General features: G+C 44.3%; 1 protein-coding gene across 2 annotated transcripts in view; it reads right to left on the reverse strand.

Moving 5' to 3' along the window:
• LOC147121444 (1-phosphatidylinositol 4,5-bisphosphate phosphodiesterase beta-4-like) overlaps positions 1 to 17,752 on the reverse strand; it is a 911,912-nt gene that overhangs the window by 61,073 nt on the left and 833,087 nt on the right. For both annotated transcript variants that reach the window (XM_085981700.1, XM_085981698.1), the window contains exons 37-38: positions 2,048 to 2,149; positions 1,321 to 1,378 (exon numbers count right to left, since the gene is read on the reverse strand). In XM_085981700.1, coding sequence (XP_085837826.1) covers positions 1,321 to 1,378; positions 2,048 to 2,149 — 160 coding nt within the window. The remainder of the gene's footprint in view (positions 1 to 1,320; positions 1,379 to 2,047; positions 2,150 to 17,752) is intronic.

The raw sequence follows: 17,752 nt of genomic DNA on the forward strand, positions 1-17,752 counted from the left end.
GTTTTTATTTCAGATTTCCAGCATCTGCAGTATTTAATTCTGCCTCCCTCCCACCCCAAGAGTGGGAAGTGTCTGTGGAGGGAGGAGTCTGCTGAAATTTCCTGCTTGGGCAAGGTGCATGGTCAAGGGGACATCCCGGCACAGTCCCACGCCTGGTGGGGCTTGTGCTGCGACTGAGGGGTGGAAAGAGGCTCGTAGCTGTGTTCTTGTGATGCCTTCAGCTGTGCTCCTGGCTATGGGCATGGGTGTTGAAGCTTTCTGGTTGTTGCTGCAGAGCATCCGCCAGAAGTCCTCAAAGCCAAAGACCTTGCTCGGAGAAGGAAAGCATCCTACCTTCTGGCTCCATGTACTGAGGGTGTTTCCGGGACCCCTGCAGACCTTCTGGAAAGTGAGAGGAAAGTGAGGTGAGCAGTCCAGGCAAGTCCCCTCCTGCCTCATTAGCATGCTAATCCTAGGCATGCAGGCCCAGTCCAACCCATTTTGTGAACCTCTGGAAATCCTGGGACAATGTAGCGGGTGCAGATGGATCTCTGCCCCCAGTTTGTCTTTGCTGTACCTGGGAAGTGAGCTTACCCCAGGCATAACAAAAAAATGGAATTCTCCCCTACATTAAACCGAGGCCCCATCTGCCCTCTCATGTGGATGTAGAAGATCCCATGGCACTATTTCGAAGAAGAGCATCGGAGTTCTGGCCAATATTTATCCTTCAACCAACACCACTAAAACAGATTATCTGGTCATTATCACATTGCTAATTGTGGAACCTTGCTGTGCGTAAACTGCCAGCCATGTTTCCTACATTACAACAGTGACTGCACTTCAAAAGTACTTCATTGGTTGTAAAGCACTTTGGGACGTCCTGAGGTCATGAGAGGCGATGTATAAATACAAGTTCTTTCTTTCTTACTCTTGATTAATAATATTCAAATATGTTACACCATCTGTATGTAATGTCATGATTCTAATATATTGATTTTAGACAATGGAAATACAAGACAAATCAAAACAAATACATAGAAATACATAGAAGTTACAACATGGAAACAGGCTATTTGGCCCATCCAGTCTGTGTTGGTGTTCACCCTCCATACGAGAAAATAGTCCTAATCACATTTACCCACAATGTTCCCCTATCCCTTCAAACCCTTTTCCTTCATCCACTATAATTACAATGGGAAGGCAATACAAGAAAGCTCAGGATAAGGAATTGACCAATTCAGCCTGCTTCTTCCAATGGACCAAATATAAATTACTGCTAAATTACAGTTACAACATTTAATCAATGTGATTAAACATTTGCAATTATACACGGTGACATACCCGTTTCCTTTCCTCCAGGAATTTTTTAGTGTTGCTGCTGTTCAGTTCCCTGACTCGCCTAAAAAAAGAAAGCATTGAAAATCTTTGGATGGGGTTTTGCTACAATTTTTAACAGCAACTGCTCTCTCCGAAATAATGCCGTATAAATGCATTCAGGCTTTGACCGCCAGTATCAATAGTGATTTCTGGACTATGATGTACTGAAATTAAATTTTATTCACAATTAGTTTCCAATGCCCACGCTTCATACCAATACCACAGATTGTAGAATTCAAAAAGAAAAATGTAGGTTCAAAAACAATCTAAAGAATTAAATTAACAAAGGCAAAAAAAATCTAAAAATGCAAACATTTTATAAAATCTTGTGAAAAGGAATAGAACACGACAACAATGTTCAGATGTAAAGACCTTACTAAATGGCAGTGCATTGCGAAACATCATAGTTTAGAAACCTCATAATCTATCACGGCATTGAAAATGAAATTTAAGAATACATACCGATGTCCAGTACTTTGTAATTATTATACTCTCATAAATTTATGAAGCAGTATTTTAACACAGTACGTAAAGCTCTGTTTAATCATCAGGAAAGGATTACAATGTAAAAACAGGCTATGCAGCATCAAACATGCTGTTCTTTCAAAAAGTCATCTTGCAACCACCTCCCCATCTAGAAATAAGATTGGTATATTTTTCTGATTTCATTTACTGCAGAAGGTCAACTTGCCTTTCCCTTTCAGCTTTGTTTTTGATGCTTTTATCCTGGCTTATAGCTTTACTGTTCTCCATGGAACTCTTAGCCTGGTTGGCACGCATTTCTTTGCTGAGTCTATGAAATAAACACAGAAGACAAATCAATGGCATTCGCTGCTCACGATGCGGTCTCATCTACATTGGGGAGACAAAACGCAGATTAACTTATTGCTTTGCGGAACACCACCGTTCAACCTTTTGCCATTTAAATCACTCCTGCCTATCACAGACCTTCCTTTTTGTTCTTTCCTCGTTCCCTCCCCGCTTTCCCTGCCTCTGTACTTACTTAAAACCCGTTACATCTCTAACTTTTTCCCGTTCTGTCGAAAGGTCACAGGCCTGAAACACTGGGTTGGATCTTAAGGAAGAAGGCAGGTTGGGGGTGGGGGGGTCCGAGGTGGTCGGGAAACCTGGGAGGCTGGGATTCCCGCAGGCCTGATTTGCTTGCGAGGCCTCAGTTTCCCGCCCGCAGCCAGCCAGATTGAGAGGCTGGCTGGCTGCGGGTGGGTAGGCCTGCAGCACTAGGCTGCACCGAGGAGGGAGGGAGGGTTTGTGTGGGGGCTGGGCAGTTAAAAGGATCGGGTTGGGGCAGGTGGGGGTCGAGCAGAGGATCAAGGGTCGGGCTGGGCCGGACTGTTAAAAGGATCGGGTGTGGGTTCCGGCAGAGGATTGGGGCCCGATGATCAGCAGGGAGGGTCGTGAAGGGAAGATTGTGGCCGGCCACTGGAGGATCAAGGCCGGCCGCGGGAGGATCGGCTGGAGGGCGGGATGGTGGGAGAGACAAGATCGCGGCTGGCCTCAGCATCTTTGAGGGAGGGGGAGGGGAAGGCTTGGGGGGGTTATTGGAGGCCTTGTGGGGGGGTCTCTGATCGCGGGGGGCATGTTAGGTAAGGATGCTGGATCCAGGAGGTAAGTATAAAGGCTGTAACTGCTGGATTTTAACAATTGTGTAAAACTCGCCCACATGCAGTTAAAAACATAATGGAGGTTAAAAAAGAGGCTTCCAGCCTCATTATATTTAAATTGGCGTCCCAGCTCCTGGGAGTGGGATGGCTGCCTGCCCCCATGCCGCCTCCGCTAAAACCGGAAGTGGGCGGTTTGGAGGCAGGTTCAGGTCAGGAATCCGATTTTTAACAATTTAACTGCCCCCCCGCTCCAAACCCACCCGTTTTATTAGGTTAAAATTCCCCCCCATTAACTCAGTTTTTCTCCCTCCACAGATGCTGCCTGACCTGCTGAGTATTTCCAGCATTTTCTCTTTATATTTCAGATTTCCAGCATCTGCAGTATTTTTGCATTTTGTATCAATGACATGTCGTCATACACAATGCTGTTTTTCACTATAAAACAACCATGTTTTGGACAGTGATTGTGGGGCTCACTCTGAACTTTGAAACACACTGGGCTGGATTTTCATTGAGGAGGCGGGTAGGAGGCAGGACTACAACTTTTGGGGTTGTAGTCCCCCCTCCATTGAGTTCTAGCCAACCCACGCGATTTTGACTTGATCGACCTAGTTGAGCCCGCCCAGCGGGCTCAGCAGGCCAATTAAGGGCCACCCGGCAACAGGTGACGTCATAGATTGATATTTCATCTGTCAAGAGCTTTTGACAGATGAAATATCAGCGTTTCACAGCTGTTTGAAGCTGTCAAACACTGACAATCTGTACTCTAGGTTAATTCCTTCCTCTCAGGATGATTTAGAGATCTCCCCAGAATAGAAAGCTGAATGCTGCAATTTGACAGATCGTGGCCATTCTGCTTTCTGTGCCGGTGAGATGAGGGACTCCCGAGACCTGAAGGAAGGAAGGCTGTAAAGGTAAGTACATGTAAGTAAAACTTCTTTAAACACTTTACACACACCAAACACACTTACCTCTGCACTCATGCACCCATCACTCACCGGAACACCGGACATCTCGAACCCTCCAAGCCCTTCATCCCGACGGCCCGCCTCGCTAACTTGGCGTGGTTTGGAGCCGTCGGGAATCCCACATTTCACCAATGAAAATAGGGATTAGGCTAAAAACTGCCTGTTAACTACCTGTTAACAGGCAGTTAATTGGCACTAATCCCCTTCCCGCCTCGGGGAGGTGGGTCCCAGTGCGGGTCGGGTACCCGCCTCCTTTGAAACTGGCATGGAGGCGGGTTGGGGGCGGGATGGGTTCGTGCCCCCACCGATTTCGGGATTTTAACCCCCACACGCCTCCAATCCCGCCTCCACGGCCCAATGAAAATCCTGCCCACTAACTTTTTAAACCTTCCCTATTAATTTGGCGTGACCTAGTTATGTCATTTTGAGCAGATAAAGCAATATGCATACTGAATATATCAATCAGAAACACATTCCATATTTTCATACAAGGCAACAGTATTCAAAATAATAATTCTGGTTTCTCTAAACGGATGTCCTTCAGACACTTGAAGCTTTATTCTGTAATTCTGCAGTAGACCAGACAATTAACAACTATGAGGCACAACTCACAAAATGCTTTGTTGCTTGACAACTGCTCTTCCTACGTAAATTTACTCACAGGGGCATCGTTACAAAGCTAAAAAGTAAAAAAATATATTTGAAATAACAGGAGGGAAGGCGGGCATGTCTGTATGTTAAAAGACCTTCCTTTGGAGAAATGGGAGTTACCAATTTTTTTTTAAGAACAGGTCTACCAAAATGTAGACTCCTGTCGATCAGGGCTCCACAGCAAGAGCAAGACTTGAATTCACCCTTATATGTGTAAAATATTTTGTGTTCTGTAAACCTCGACCCCAGCATCAAAAATTACTCAATGACAAAGATGGCTTCCTCATTTTGGAGGAACAAACTGCAATCATACTTGTAGTGTATGTACTTTGAAGAAGGAACTATATTCTGCAGCCCCTGTATACTGCAGTACCAGTAGTGACCACCCCTGTATATAAGCCTGTGCAGTAACTTTGTATAGTAGTTCCAGTTTTGTCTCCATTCAGTAAACACCTGTTATAACCAACTCCTGCAGTCCGTGTCTCAATTACACACGGACGTTACAGTACTGAAAAACAGGAAAATTTGGATTCTCCATGCATATGCCCTCCAAACATAATGGGGTAGAAATTCTTGGATGCACAGGGTAATTTCTCTGCGACTGAACCGGAGGCTAGGGTCCAGGAGACAGGAGCAATGTTCCCTCTAAGCTACGTGCGTGCATGGCCATGTAACAATCGGGAAGGTACCGCGCAGGTCCCTCACTAGCTGGTTCCTGTAAGATGCCGTGCATGCGCGGCTGTGCAGCAAATTTACCGTGCACAGAAATATTTTTTTAGAGGGAACATTGGACAGGAGGCCGGATAACGGGGCAATCGGTAGGGGTGGGGTGTGTGGATGTGGCGGAAATTAGTGGGGTGGGAGGAGCGGCAGCCTGCGTTATTTGAGTGCAGCGTTGGGTAAAGCCCTCCTGCTCCTCCCGCTCCACATTCAGCCAAGTAAATTTTTAAAAACCTACCTTTTTGGTAGCAGGCGGTCCCAAGGTCTGGTTTTACTGAGTGCAGTCAGTGCCAGCTGCCTCAGGACTAGCCAGTCATGCAGTGGGGACCTCAAATAGGCATTAGGATCCTTATTTGCACCTGCAAAAGGCCTAATGCCTGTGTCAGGCGTGGGCCCTGGATGTCTATTTTTTTCCTTTACCAATATGGTCGGCGGCACACTTCTGGCTGGACAAGAGCACGCACTTCCTGCCTACAATATTGGGGGTATAGTTAGCTGGTTAGCACTCGAATTTTTAGGCCAATAACTTTAATCTAATTATTCAGGTTGTGCTGGTGAACGCGTTCTTCAAAACAGCTGCAGCAATCTGAATAATATTTCAGAAATATGTTCCATCCACTACTGCAGAGTGATTCTGTTTCTTCCTTGCCTTTTTCACACAGTGTTATTTATTTATTAAAAATCAGTGAAGTTGCATCCATTCAATGGGAGTCTACATTTGGAAGACCTATTATGAAGGGGAACAGAATAATGTTAAGGATCTTTCAGCGATTTGCCCCTTCAGCAACCAAGGTTCCTGTACTCTGCAATTCCCTTTCTAAATCTCTTTACTATGATGACTCTGCCTCTTCATTCATAAGCCTCCTCAAAAGTCACCTCTTTGACGTTGCCTTTGGTCATCTCACCAAACTACTTTGTACTTTCTCCTCTTTGTCCACCACCACTCTTAAACATCGTGGAAAGTTTTGTTACATGAAAGATGCTGTATGAATACACGTTTTTATTGCTGCTGATGGGTTTAAACATGATCCTAACCTGACTGAAAAGCTATTTAATCATACATGGCCCATTCACTCGTTTATTTGAAGAGGTCTCAAGGCAAGTTAAGAACTGAGATATTTTCAGAGCTCTAACCAGTCTAAAGAGTAGAGAAAAATAATTTATGATGTTCCGTCTAATGTGGTGTATGTAAGGAAGTGCTAAGCACACAAAACTAGTGAGAGACATAAAAACAGACTGTAAAAGCTTCTATAGGTATGTAAAAAGGAAAAGATTAGCAAAAGTAAACATGGGTCCCTTACAGGCTGAGACAGGACAAATTATAATGGGGAATAAGGAAATGGCAGAGAAATTAAACAAATACTTTGTCTGTCTTCATGGAAAAAGACGCAAAAAACCTGCTGGAAATAGTCGAGAATCAAGGGTTTAGCAAGAATGAGGAACTGAAAGAAATTAGTATTAGTAAAAAAAGTACCGGAGAACTTAATGGGATTGAAAACCGATAAATCCCCTGGACCTGATGGCCTACGTCCTAGGGTTTTAAAAGAGGTTGCTATAGAGATAGTGCATGCATTGGTTGTCATCTTCCAAAATTCCATAGATTCTAGAACGGTTCCCACAGATTGGAAGGTAGCAAATGTAACCCCACTATTTAAGAAAGGAGGGAGAGAGAAAATGGGGAACTACAGACCAGTTAGCCTGACATCAGTAGTAGAGAAAATGTTAGAATCTATTATTAAGGACGTGGTAAAAGGGCACTTAGAAAATAATAATAGGATTGGGCAGAGTCAACACAGATTTATGAAAGGGAAATCTGTGTGAGTTTTTTGAGGTTGTAACCAGCAGAATAGATAAGGGGGAACTAGTGGATATGGTGTATTTGGATTTTCAGACGGCATTCGATGAGGTGCCACACAAGAGGTTATTAAACAAAATTAGGGCTCATGGGATTGGGGGTAATATACTAGCATGGATTGAGGATTGGTTAATGGACAGAAAACAGAGAGTAGGAATAAACAGGTCTTTTTCAGGTTGGCAGGCTAGAACTAGTGGGGTACCGGAAAGATCAGTGCTTGGGCCTCAGCTACTCATAATCTGTATCAATGATTTGGATGAGGGGACTAAATGTAATATATCCAAGTTTGCTGATGATACAAAGCTAGGTGGGAATGTAAGTTGTGAGGAGGGTGCAAAGTGGCTTCAAGGGGATAGAGACAGGCTAAATGAGTGAGCAAGAACATGGCAAATAGAATATAATGTGGAGAAATGTGAAGTTATCCACTTTGGTAGGAAAAATAGAAAAGCAGGGTATTTTTTAAATGGTGAGAGATTGGGAAATGTTGGTGTTCAGAGGGACCTGGGTGTCCTTGTACACGCATCACAAAGTTAACATGCAGGTACAGCAAGCAATTAGGAAAGCAAATTATATGTTGGCCTTTACTACAAGAGGATTTGAGTATAAGAGTAAAGACATCTTATTGCAATTATACAGGGCCCTGGTGAGACCACACCTGGAGTACTGTGTACAGTTTTGGTCTCTTTACCTAATGAAGGGTATACTTGCCATAGAGGGAGTGCAATGAAGGTTAACCAGACTGATTCCTGGGATGGGGGGATTGCCCTATGAGGAGAGATTGAGTAGACTATTCTATGGAGTTTAGAAGAATGAGAGGTGATCTCATTGAAACATACAAAATTCTTACAGGGCTTGACAGGGTAGATGCAGGGATGATGTCTCCCCTGGCTGGGGAGCCTAGAACCAGGGGTCACAGTCGCAGAATAAGGGGTTGGCCATTTAGGACTGAGATGAGGAGAAATCTCTTCACTCAGAGGGTGGTGCATCTTTGGAATTTTCTACCCCAGAGGGCTATGGAGGCTCAGTCGTTGAGTATATTCAAGACAGAGATTGATAGATTTTTGGATATTAAGGGAATCAAGGGATATGGGGATAGTGCAGGAACGTGGAATTGAGGAAGATCAGCCATGATCTTATTGAATGGCAGAGCAGGCTTGAGAGGCCGAATGGCCTATTCCTGCTCCTATTTCCTATTTCCTATGTTCTTATAAGGAAGTGAGAGATTTTTAACCTTCCAGACAGATGTAGATTAAAAGCACAAGTACATTTTCTGGAAAATTTGTGCCATTTACTTTAAATAATATTGTTTCAAACTTAAAATAGTAAGCTGTAAGGGATATGAATGAATCCTTTTTTAACTTTGAATTTTCTATTTAAATAGGAAGCAAATCATTACTTATCTTTGGTGTATTGACACCTCCTATACATGGTTAATATGCTGTGACAGTATTTGAACTTTATTTAGTACTTATGAAATTTTATATCAAAATTTACATCATGCTTTATCAACACAGTTTTGTCATAAGACATTTTAGGCTAATTTAGCTATAAAGAGCTATATATATTTATAATAAACATGTCTGCATTAAAAATACACTGTGAAGTATACTCTCCAGACTCACAACCATACTATAATTTCTGTAAATGCATTTTTGGTATTAAATGTTCCTGAAATATATGGTATTTTACTGGCAATTTCAAATGTAGTACTGCACAACTTAGTGAAAAGCTAAGTCGTAGAAATTGATGCAGGGTCTACTTTTTAAAAAAACATTTAATTAATGTTATAGTATATGAAACATTATATTGAATACATTTAAAGGACCAAAGTACCACCTGATTTTAGTACATCACGATCAATTAGATCTTAATCTCCCATGATTTGAACTGTACTTTAATAAGCTTAGTATAGAACATCACAGCCATAGGTAAGCAAAATCTCAATTCTGGCAGACTAAAATTAAATGTTACATTATTCAGAGCTGATAGCATTTTCTGTTACTATTTATTGTATGATAATTGGCTGTTTTGCATGATATTTGGTTCTTATGAAGATGGGTTGAGGCATAGTAATAGTCTTCTTTGCTGTTTTGTTTGGTCAAGTATAAGAGGCGCTTTGTAAAAATTATTTATGAAGTTTGGTATCCTAGCAGCACCAAAATAAACCACTGTAGCGGTGCCACCGGGTGTCCCTTACTTATTATGATACATAATTCCCTTTAACTTACCTATGTATATATATAGCTTACCTGTTTGGGCCGTTGCCCCTTTAAGGACGCGGGTAAACGCGACAGCCGCCGGCCCAGCTCGGCCTTCCGCTCCCGCGACGACCGCCAGCCCAACTCGGCCTGCCACTCCCGCGACGGCCGCCGGACCAGCTCGGCCTCCCGCTCCCGCGACGGCCGCCGGCCCGGTTCAGCCTCCCGCTCCCGACTTCGGCCGCAACGGCCAGCTGCAGTGCCGGCTGCCGGGTAAACGCGCTGACGTCATCACGCACATCACGTGACCGCCTAAGCGCGGGCAAACGCGATGATGTCACGACACAAGTCACGTAACGCCCCAAGCGCGGGAAACGCGAGCAACGTGATGACGTCACGACGCAAACGCGATGACGTCATCGCACAAACCTCCGGACTGCCTAGTCAGTCCTCATGGCGTCCCCACTGGGGTAAGACCTGTTCCACAGCTCTCCTGCATTGCTCTTTGTTGTTTTCTGTACTTCGTCAAATCCTTCATTAAAAACCTATTGGATTGTTTCTCCTGAGTCGACCTCAGTGATTTGGTTAGGAATACACCTATTCCTACACCACATTGAACAACAAAGCCATCAACATTCAGAATTCTAAGTGCTCCTTAAAAATAAATACTACCTGGTTGCTCCCTCATGTAAATCCCAACTTCACCACCACTGATTAAAACAAGATTATACCAGAGGTCAAAGATACTTTCGTCTAATTAGGCACATTCCCTCAATATCCTTTTCTTCTGTAGTGAATGATACAGTTTTAGTGCTGCGAATTGGCTGAGAAAAATCTTTTTCGAATAAGCATAAGTTTATTGTGGATGCAGACAGCTGTGGGGGGAATTTTGCGGCGGGTCAGTGGGCGCGATCAGTGGCAGGTCGGGTGGGGAAATTGAGTTTTTTTGACAGCGGGGCGGAACTCTGCCATGCACACAGCGAGGTTGGTAAAATCCAGCCCCTGGTTAGAATCTTGTATCACTTATATGAAACGCAAATTTACGAAAATGCACGCACCCATAAATTTTAAAACTAAAAAAGTGCCTACAACTGTTCCTTCTAGTTAAGTTTCGAAGAGAACAATCAACAATATGAAAGCACATTTATTTTTCATGCTATTTTATTCATACGATTTTATTGCTTGTTTTGTAGTGATCATTAATTGCAAATGCTATTCCAATTTTGGTAAATTCACATCTGCATTCAATTAATATTCTTATGATGATCCATGATAATTATTCAACATTTATTTTGTCTGTAATACTGATTTTGCTTGGAGTTTTATGCCTTCGCTGATTTACTCCCACATTCATGGCAAGTTTTGAAACTGAATTCAATAAATCTAGTAATTCGTGGGCTGGCACTAGAAAAAGTAACCATGGATTACATAGGTTATACCGCACAGAAACAGGCCATTTGGCCCAACCAGTCTATGACGGTGTTTATGCTCCACGCGAGCCTTCTCCCGTCTTTCCTCATCTAACCATATCAGTATAACCCTCTATTCCCTTCTCCATCATATGCTTATCTAATTGCTCCTTAAATACATCTATACTATTCGCTTCAACCACTCCCTGTGGTAGCGAGTTCCACATTCTCACCACTCTCTGGGTAAAGAAGTTTCTTCTGAATTCCCTATTTGATTTTTTGGTGACCATCTTATATTGATGGCCTCTAGTTTTGCTTTTCCCCAAAAGTGGAAACATTCTCTCTGTATCTACTCTATCAAAACCTTTCATAATTTTAAAGACCTCTATTAGGTCACCCCTCAGCCTTCCCTTTTCAAGAGAAAAGAGGCCCAGGCTGTACATCCTTTCCTGATAGGTGTACCCTCACATTTCTGGTATCACCTTGTAAATCTGCTCTGCACCCTCTCCAGTGCCTCCACATCCTTTTCATAATATGGCGACCAAAATTGTACGCAGTACTCCAAGTGTGGTCTAACCAGGGTGCGATACAAGTTTAGCATAACGTCACTACTTTTCAATTCTATCCTTCTAGAAATAAACCCTAGTGCTTGGTTTGCTTTTTTTATGGCCTTGTTAACCTGTGTCGATACTGTGGTGTATGTAACTTGTTCCACCTTAAGAGAACTTAAACCTGTTCCACCTTAAGAGATGTACTACTTTCTCTGGCTGCTGTACACGGTAATACCGGTGGTGACCACACCGGTATATAAGTGCTGTGTAGTAATTTGCTGGGTAGTACAGCCCTAACCTCCGAATAGTAAAGACCTATTGAAAAGTTATTCTTGTAGTCTGTGTCAGTAATTGACCTTAAATATAACTGGAACACACAGACTTAACAGTGGCGACGAGTCCGATCTTACCCTGCGGCAGTTTACATCCACGGCAGCTTCGTCCTCAGAACGGGCATCGAGAGGAGGCATCCACCCTCATCATCCTGCTGAACAGCACGTCGCGCGGGAGGCATCGAGGACCCAGAGTGAAGAAGAGAAATTCTGAACTCGAAGCCCCCATCAGCGGCAGACAGCTATCTTCCTTCTACCACGGTGGTGGGTAAGCCAATCAGCGAAAGTCGGCTGCGTTGGCTGTAGCGAAGAGGAGGGAAGACGGAGGAAAGAGGGCGGTGAAATCGACCGCGGCCGGTGAAAAGGGCCGGGCCGCATTCGGGCCGAAAAGCGCAGCGACTGGGGCAGCTGAAGGCGCGAGAGCCGCGGTGAATTCGAACGCAGCGGGTGCACATAACCGGGCTGCAAGAAGGGCTGCGAGGCGCGACGGCAGGGAAGCGCGAATGCCCATGGGAACCGCGGTGGAGTAGAAGCAGCGTCGGGGGAGTTGTTAACCACTGGGGAGGCGAGACCGGCAGCAGCACAGCAATCGCCATTGCAGCCAACGGGTGAAGAAGACGAGCGCGGGAAAGACCGCCATTTTGGAAAAATAAAATTGCAAAGATGCCTAAACATGGGAACATTAATACTTTTGATAGCGACATCGAAGATTGCACCACGTATGTAGAACGCATAGAAGTTTATTGCAGAGCAAATAAGATACCAGATGGGGAGAAAGCACTAACCTTATTAAACTTAATGGGTGCGAAGACATACGGGCAATTGAAACACCTTCTATCACCAGAGAAACTGGCGGATAAGACTTTCGTGGATATTGTTACCGTCCTGAAAAATCATTTAAGCCCCACGCCGCTGATGCTAGCGGAACGATTTAAATTTTACAGCAGAAAGCAGCTGAAAGGTGAAAGCAATGCTGAATTTTTAATTGAATTGCGTAAGCTAGCAAAGTACTGTCAGTTTGGAACAGGACTAACAGATGCGCTAAGAGATAAATTTGTGTGTGGATTGTTAAAAGAGACACAAAAGCGACTGCTTGAGGAGAATGAGCTGACGCTTGATAAAGCTGTCGCTATGGCAGCATCGCACGAAGCCGCAGCGAGAGGCACGGCGGTAATGCAGCTACGGTCACCGGAACTCAGCACAAATCAAATGGTCTTGGGTACAGTAAAATGTTATCGTTGTGGAAAGACAACGCACGATCAGAACCAGTGCTGGTTCAAAAATAAGGAATGCAGAAAATGTGGCAGGCTTGGTCACATAGCTAAAGTATGCCGATCAGGAGAGAAGACCAGCAACAAAAAGTCACCGCAGGGAAAGTACAGAAAGGTACACAAGGTGACAGAGAACAGTTCGAACGAACAGAAGTCAGGTTCAGACGCCAGCAGTAATGAACTGGGTAGCTTAAGAGTACACAACGTTGGTAAGGAAGCAGACCTCCAGACAATTTGGGTCACACTTCAGATAGCAGGAGTCCAAGTGAAGATGGAATTGGACACTGGATCGGCATTGACGGTCATGAATAAGAAAGATTACAAAAGGTTATTCCAACATATTCCCCTATGGGATACGGAGATTGTATTGAAAACATACACGGGGCAAAGAGTATACCCCATCGGAAAGATAGAGGTAAAGGTGGTCCACAAGGGCAAAGAAAGCCGAGGAATGGACTTATATGTGCTACCTGAAGGAGGTCCACCACTACTGGGACGGGAGTGGATTAGAAAAATGAATATGGACTGGCATTCCTTAAAAGCACTAACGGTAGATGCCAGGGAAACAGATGTCAAACCTAAACGATTGTCCAGAATATTGGACGATGCTAAAGAGGTGTTCCAGCAGGGACTGGGAACACTGAGAGGAATTACGGCAAACATCAAGATTGAAGAACATGCACAACCAAAATTTTTCAAAGCCAGACCGGTACCCTATGCGATACGACCTGCTGTGGAAGCGGAGCTGGAAGCGCTAGAACATTCAGGAGTACTGTCTAAGGTAGACTGGAGTGAGTGGGCTACGCCCATTGTTCCCATGATGAAACGTCCTTCGAGCAACAAGCCGGGAGAACCAGGGAAGGTTCGCATCTGTGGAGATTTCAAGATCACTGTTAATCCGGTGCTTCACACGGTGCAGTATCCGCTTCCGCGGATTGAGGATATCTTCGCTTCATTGTCAGGCGGGAAACACTTCACCAAGATAGGCCTGGCGCAGGCGTACTTACAGATGGAAGTTGAGGAAGAGTCACGCCAGTACCTCACGATCAACACGCATAGAGGCTTGTACTGGTATAATAGACTGGTTTTTGGAGTGGCATCGGCTCCAGCAATTTGGCAGAGGGCCATGGAGCAGGTATTACAGGGAATTCCAGGCACACAATGTTACCTGGACGATATTCTGATTACAGGAGATGGTGACGAGGAACACCTCGCAAATTTGGAACTGGTGCTCATCAGATTGAAAGAATATGGACTTCGAGTTAATCGGCAGAAATGTGAGTTCTTTCAGAAGCGGATCTAGTACTGTGGCCATGTCATTGACCAGGAGGGACTTCATAAGTCTCCTGACAAGATCGAAGCGGTTGTGAAGGCTCCCGCTCCGGTTAATGTATCTCAGTTGAGGTCGTTCCTAGGATTGATTAACTATTACCATAAGTTTCTGCCAAATTTATCCATGGTACTGCACCCGCTGAACGCTCTTTTGCAGAAGGGAGTACCATGGGAGTGGAGCGAGGACTGTAAGAAGGCCTTTCGCAAAAGCAAGGAATTGATAACCTCAGAGGAAGTGTTGGCTCACTTCAACCCAACACTGCCTATTCGGTTGGCTTGTGATGCTTCTCCATATGGTATTGGGGCAGTACTCTCACACAAGTTGCCAAATGGCACGGAGAGGCCAGTCGCGTTCGCATCCAGATCATTGACCTCCGCTGAGCGCAACTATGCTCAGATAGATAGGGAGGCTCTCAGCCTTGTGTGGGGAGTAAAGAAGTTTAATCATTACCTGCAGGGCCAAAAGTTTACGCTTCTGACAGACCATCAGCCGTTGGTATCCATTTTTAACCCTAAGAAGGGTGTGTTGGTGATGACAGCACAGAGACTCCAGAGATGGTCCCTTTTCCTAGGGGCACATCAATATCAGATAGAATTCAAAGGTACAAAGCAGCATGGTAATGCTGATGGGCTGTCACGCCTGCCACTACCTGAAGAAGAGGAGACAACGAAGGTTGACCCTGTTGAGTTATTTCACTCGACCATCATCGAGTGTTTACCAGTCACCAATGCAAGTATTGAAAGAGAAACCAGGAACGACCCGACACTGTCCCGAGTCTACGAGGTGACAGTGAAGGGATGGCCAGCACATGGTGATTCTCTGTTACCGGCATTCTCGGCAAGACGAGACCAGCTGTCCGTCTGTCAAGAAACATTGATGTATGGAATGAGAGTGATTATTCCTCCTAAGTTAAGGGAAAGAGTTCTAAAGGAACTGCATGAAGGTCATCTGGGGGGAGTCAAGATGAAAAGCCTTGCTAGGGCTTATGTGTGGTGGCCGGGTATCGACCAACAGATAGAGGAGCTGACGAAAAGCTACTCAGGGTGCCAAAAAGTGCAAAATGCACCTCCGATTGCACCGCTGCATCCATGGGAATGGCCTTCAGCCCCATGGCAACGTGTACATATTGACTTTGCTGGTCCATTCATGAACTCCATGTTTCTAATTGCGGTGGACGCACATTCTAAATGGCCAGAAGTGATCAAGATGACTACCACTACTTCAGAAAAGACAATTGCGGTGTTAAGAACGATATTCGCAAGGAACGGATTGCCAGAACAAATATGTTCCGACAACGGACCACAGTTCGTGTCAGAAGAATTCCAAAAATTCTTAAAGAAGAATGGGGTGAAACATTATACCTCTGCCCCATATCATCCGGCTACAAATGGGTTGGCCGAGAGATTTGTACAAACATTCAAAAAGGCAATAAAGGCCATGAGCGAAGATCAGATTCCACTACAACATAAGGTGGACAAGTTTCTACTGGCATATCGAAACGCCGCTCATGCAGTACAAACCAAAGTCCTGCCATGATGTTTTATAACAGGAGGTTGCGGTCCAGGTTGGACTTGTTAAAACCAAATGTGCGGAGGGAAGTTGAAAACAAACAGTTCCAGCATATAAATAACAAGACCACTCGGAGTTTCGAGGTAGGACAACCAGTGTTGGCCAGGGACTATGGAAACGAGAAATGGCAATCCGGAACAATTCGGGCCAGACAAGGACCCCTGATGTACATGGTAGATGTTGGTAAAAATGTAATACGGCGTCATGCTGACCAACTGGTAGAATCGAGAACAAGGGTCGAACCCATGGTTACGACAGAGACAACCGTGGAAGAAGTTAGTGAACCTGAAGCATCTACCTCGGCAGTGAATGTACCTGATGATGATGTCCAAGACATAAGAGACCAACTAGAGGAGTCACCTCAGCAACAAGAATCAGAGACCCCTGAAAGGCGTTATCCAACTCGAATCAGGAGGCCTCCTGAGAGACTGAACCTTTGAACTGTTTCTACATGAAGTTGTATATGTATATATGTTATTATGTTATGTTAAATGGGGATATAACTGTTAAGCTAAAAAGGGAGGATTGTGGTGTATGTAACTTGTTCCACCTTAAGAGAACTTAAACCTGTTCCACCTTAAGAGATGTACTACTTTCTCTGGCTGCTGTATACGGTAATACCGGTGGTGACCACACCGGTATATAAGTGCTGTGTAGTAATTTGCTGGGTAGTACAGCCCTAACCTCCGAATAGTAAAGACCTATTGAAAAGTTATTCTTGTAGTCTGTGTCAGTAATTGACCTTAAATATAACTGGGACACACAGACTTAACAGATACTTTGTGATTTGTGGATTTGTACTCCTAGATCCTTTGTTCCTCTACCCCATTTAGATTCTTGTTTTCCAAGTAATATGTCACCTCCCTATTTTTCTTATCAAATTGTAATACCTCACATTTATCTGTGTTGAATTTCATTTGCCAATTATATGCCCATTCTGCAAGTTTAGTAATGTCTTCTCACCCTACGTAAACTTGAGGTCATCCAAAACTCGGCTGCCTGTGTCCTAATTCGCACCAAGTCCCGTTCACACATCACCTTTGTGCTCGCTGACCTACATTGGCCTCCAGTTAAGCAGCGTCTCGATTTCAAAATTCTCATCCTTGTTTTCAAATCCCTCCACGGCCTCGCCCCTGCCTATCTCTGTAACCTCCTTTGGCCCCCTCTCACCCCCGAGATATCTGCGCTCCTCTAATTCTGCCCTCTTGAGCATCCCTGATTATAATCGCTCAACCATTGGTGGCCGTGCCTTCTGATGCGTAGGCCCAAAGCTCTGGAATTCCCTGCCTAAACCTCTCTGCCTCGCTATCTCTCTTTCCTCCTTTAAGACACTTCTTAAAACCTACCTCTTTGACCAAACTTTTGGTCACCTGCCCTAATTTCTCCTTATGTGGCTCGGTGTCAAATTTTTTGTCTTTTAATGTGAAGTGCCTTGGGACGTTTTACTATGTTAAAGGTGCTATATAAATACAAGTTGTTGTTGTTTTTGTAATTTGTTGCCATCCTCCTCAGTATTGACTATCCCCCCCAAATTTGGTGTCGTCTACAAATTTAGAATTGTGTTTTTGATTCCAAGGTCTAAATCGTTAATATAAATTGTGAACAGTGGTCCCAGCACTAATCTTTGTGGAACACCACTTCCCACCTGCTGCCACTGTGAATAGCTACCCTTTATCCCTAATCTCTGCTTTCTGTCTTGAGGCCAGCTAGCTATCCATTCTGCTACTTGTCCCCTGACTCCGCATTCGCTGATCTTATTCATTAGTCTATTATGTGGTACCTTATCGAAGGCCTTTTGAAAATCTAGATAAATTACATCTACTGCATTATCCTTGTCTACTCTCTCTGTTACCTCTTCAAAAAATTCAATTAGGTTGGTCAAGCAAGACTTTCCCTTTTGAAATCCATGCTATTTAT

Source organism: Somniosus microcephalus, chromosome 3, assembly GCF_052327205.1.
Source record: "Somniosus microcephalus isolate GS21.2 chromosome 3, FLI_Smic_1.0, whole genome shotgun sequence".
Classification (NCBI taxonomy): Eukaryota; Metazoa; Chordata; class Chondrichthyes; order Squaliformes; family Somniosidae; genus Somniosus; species Somniosus microcephalus.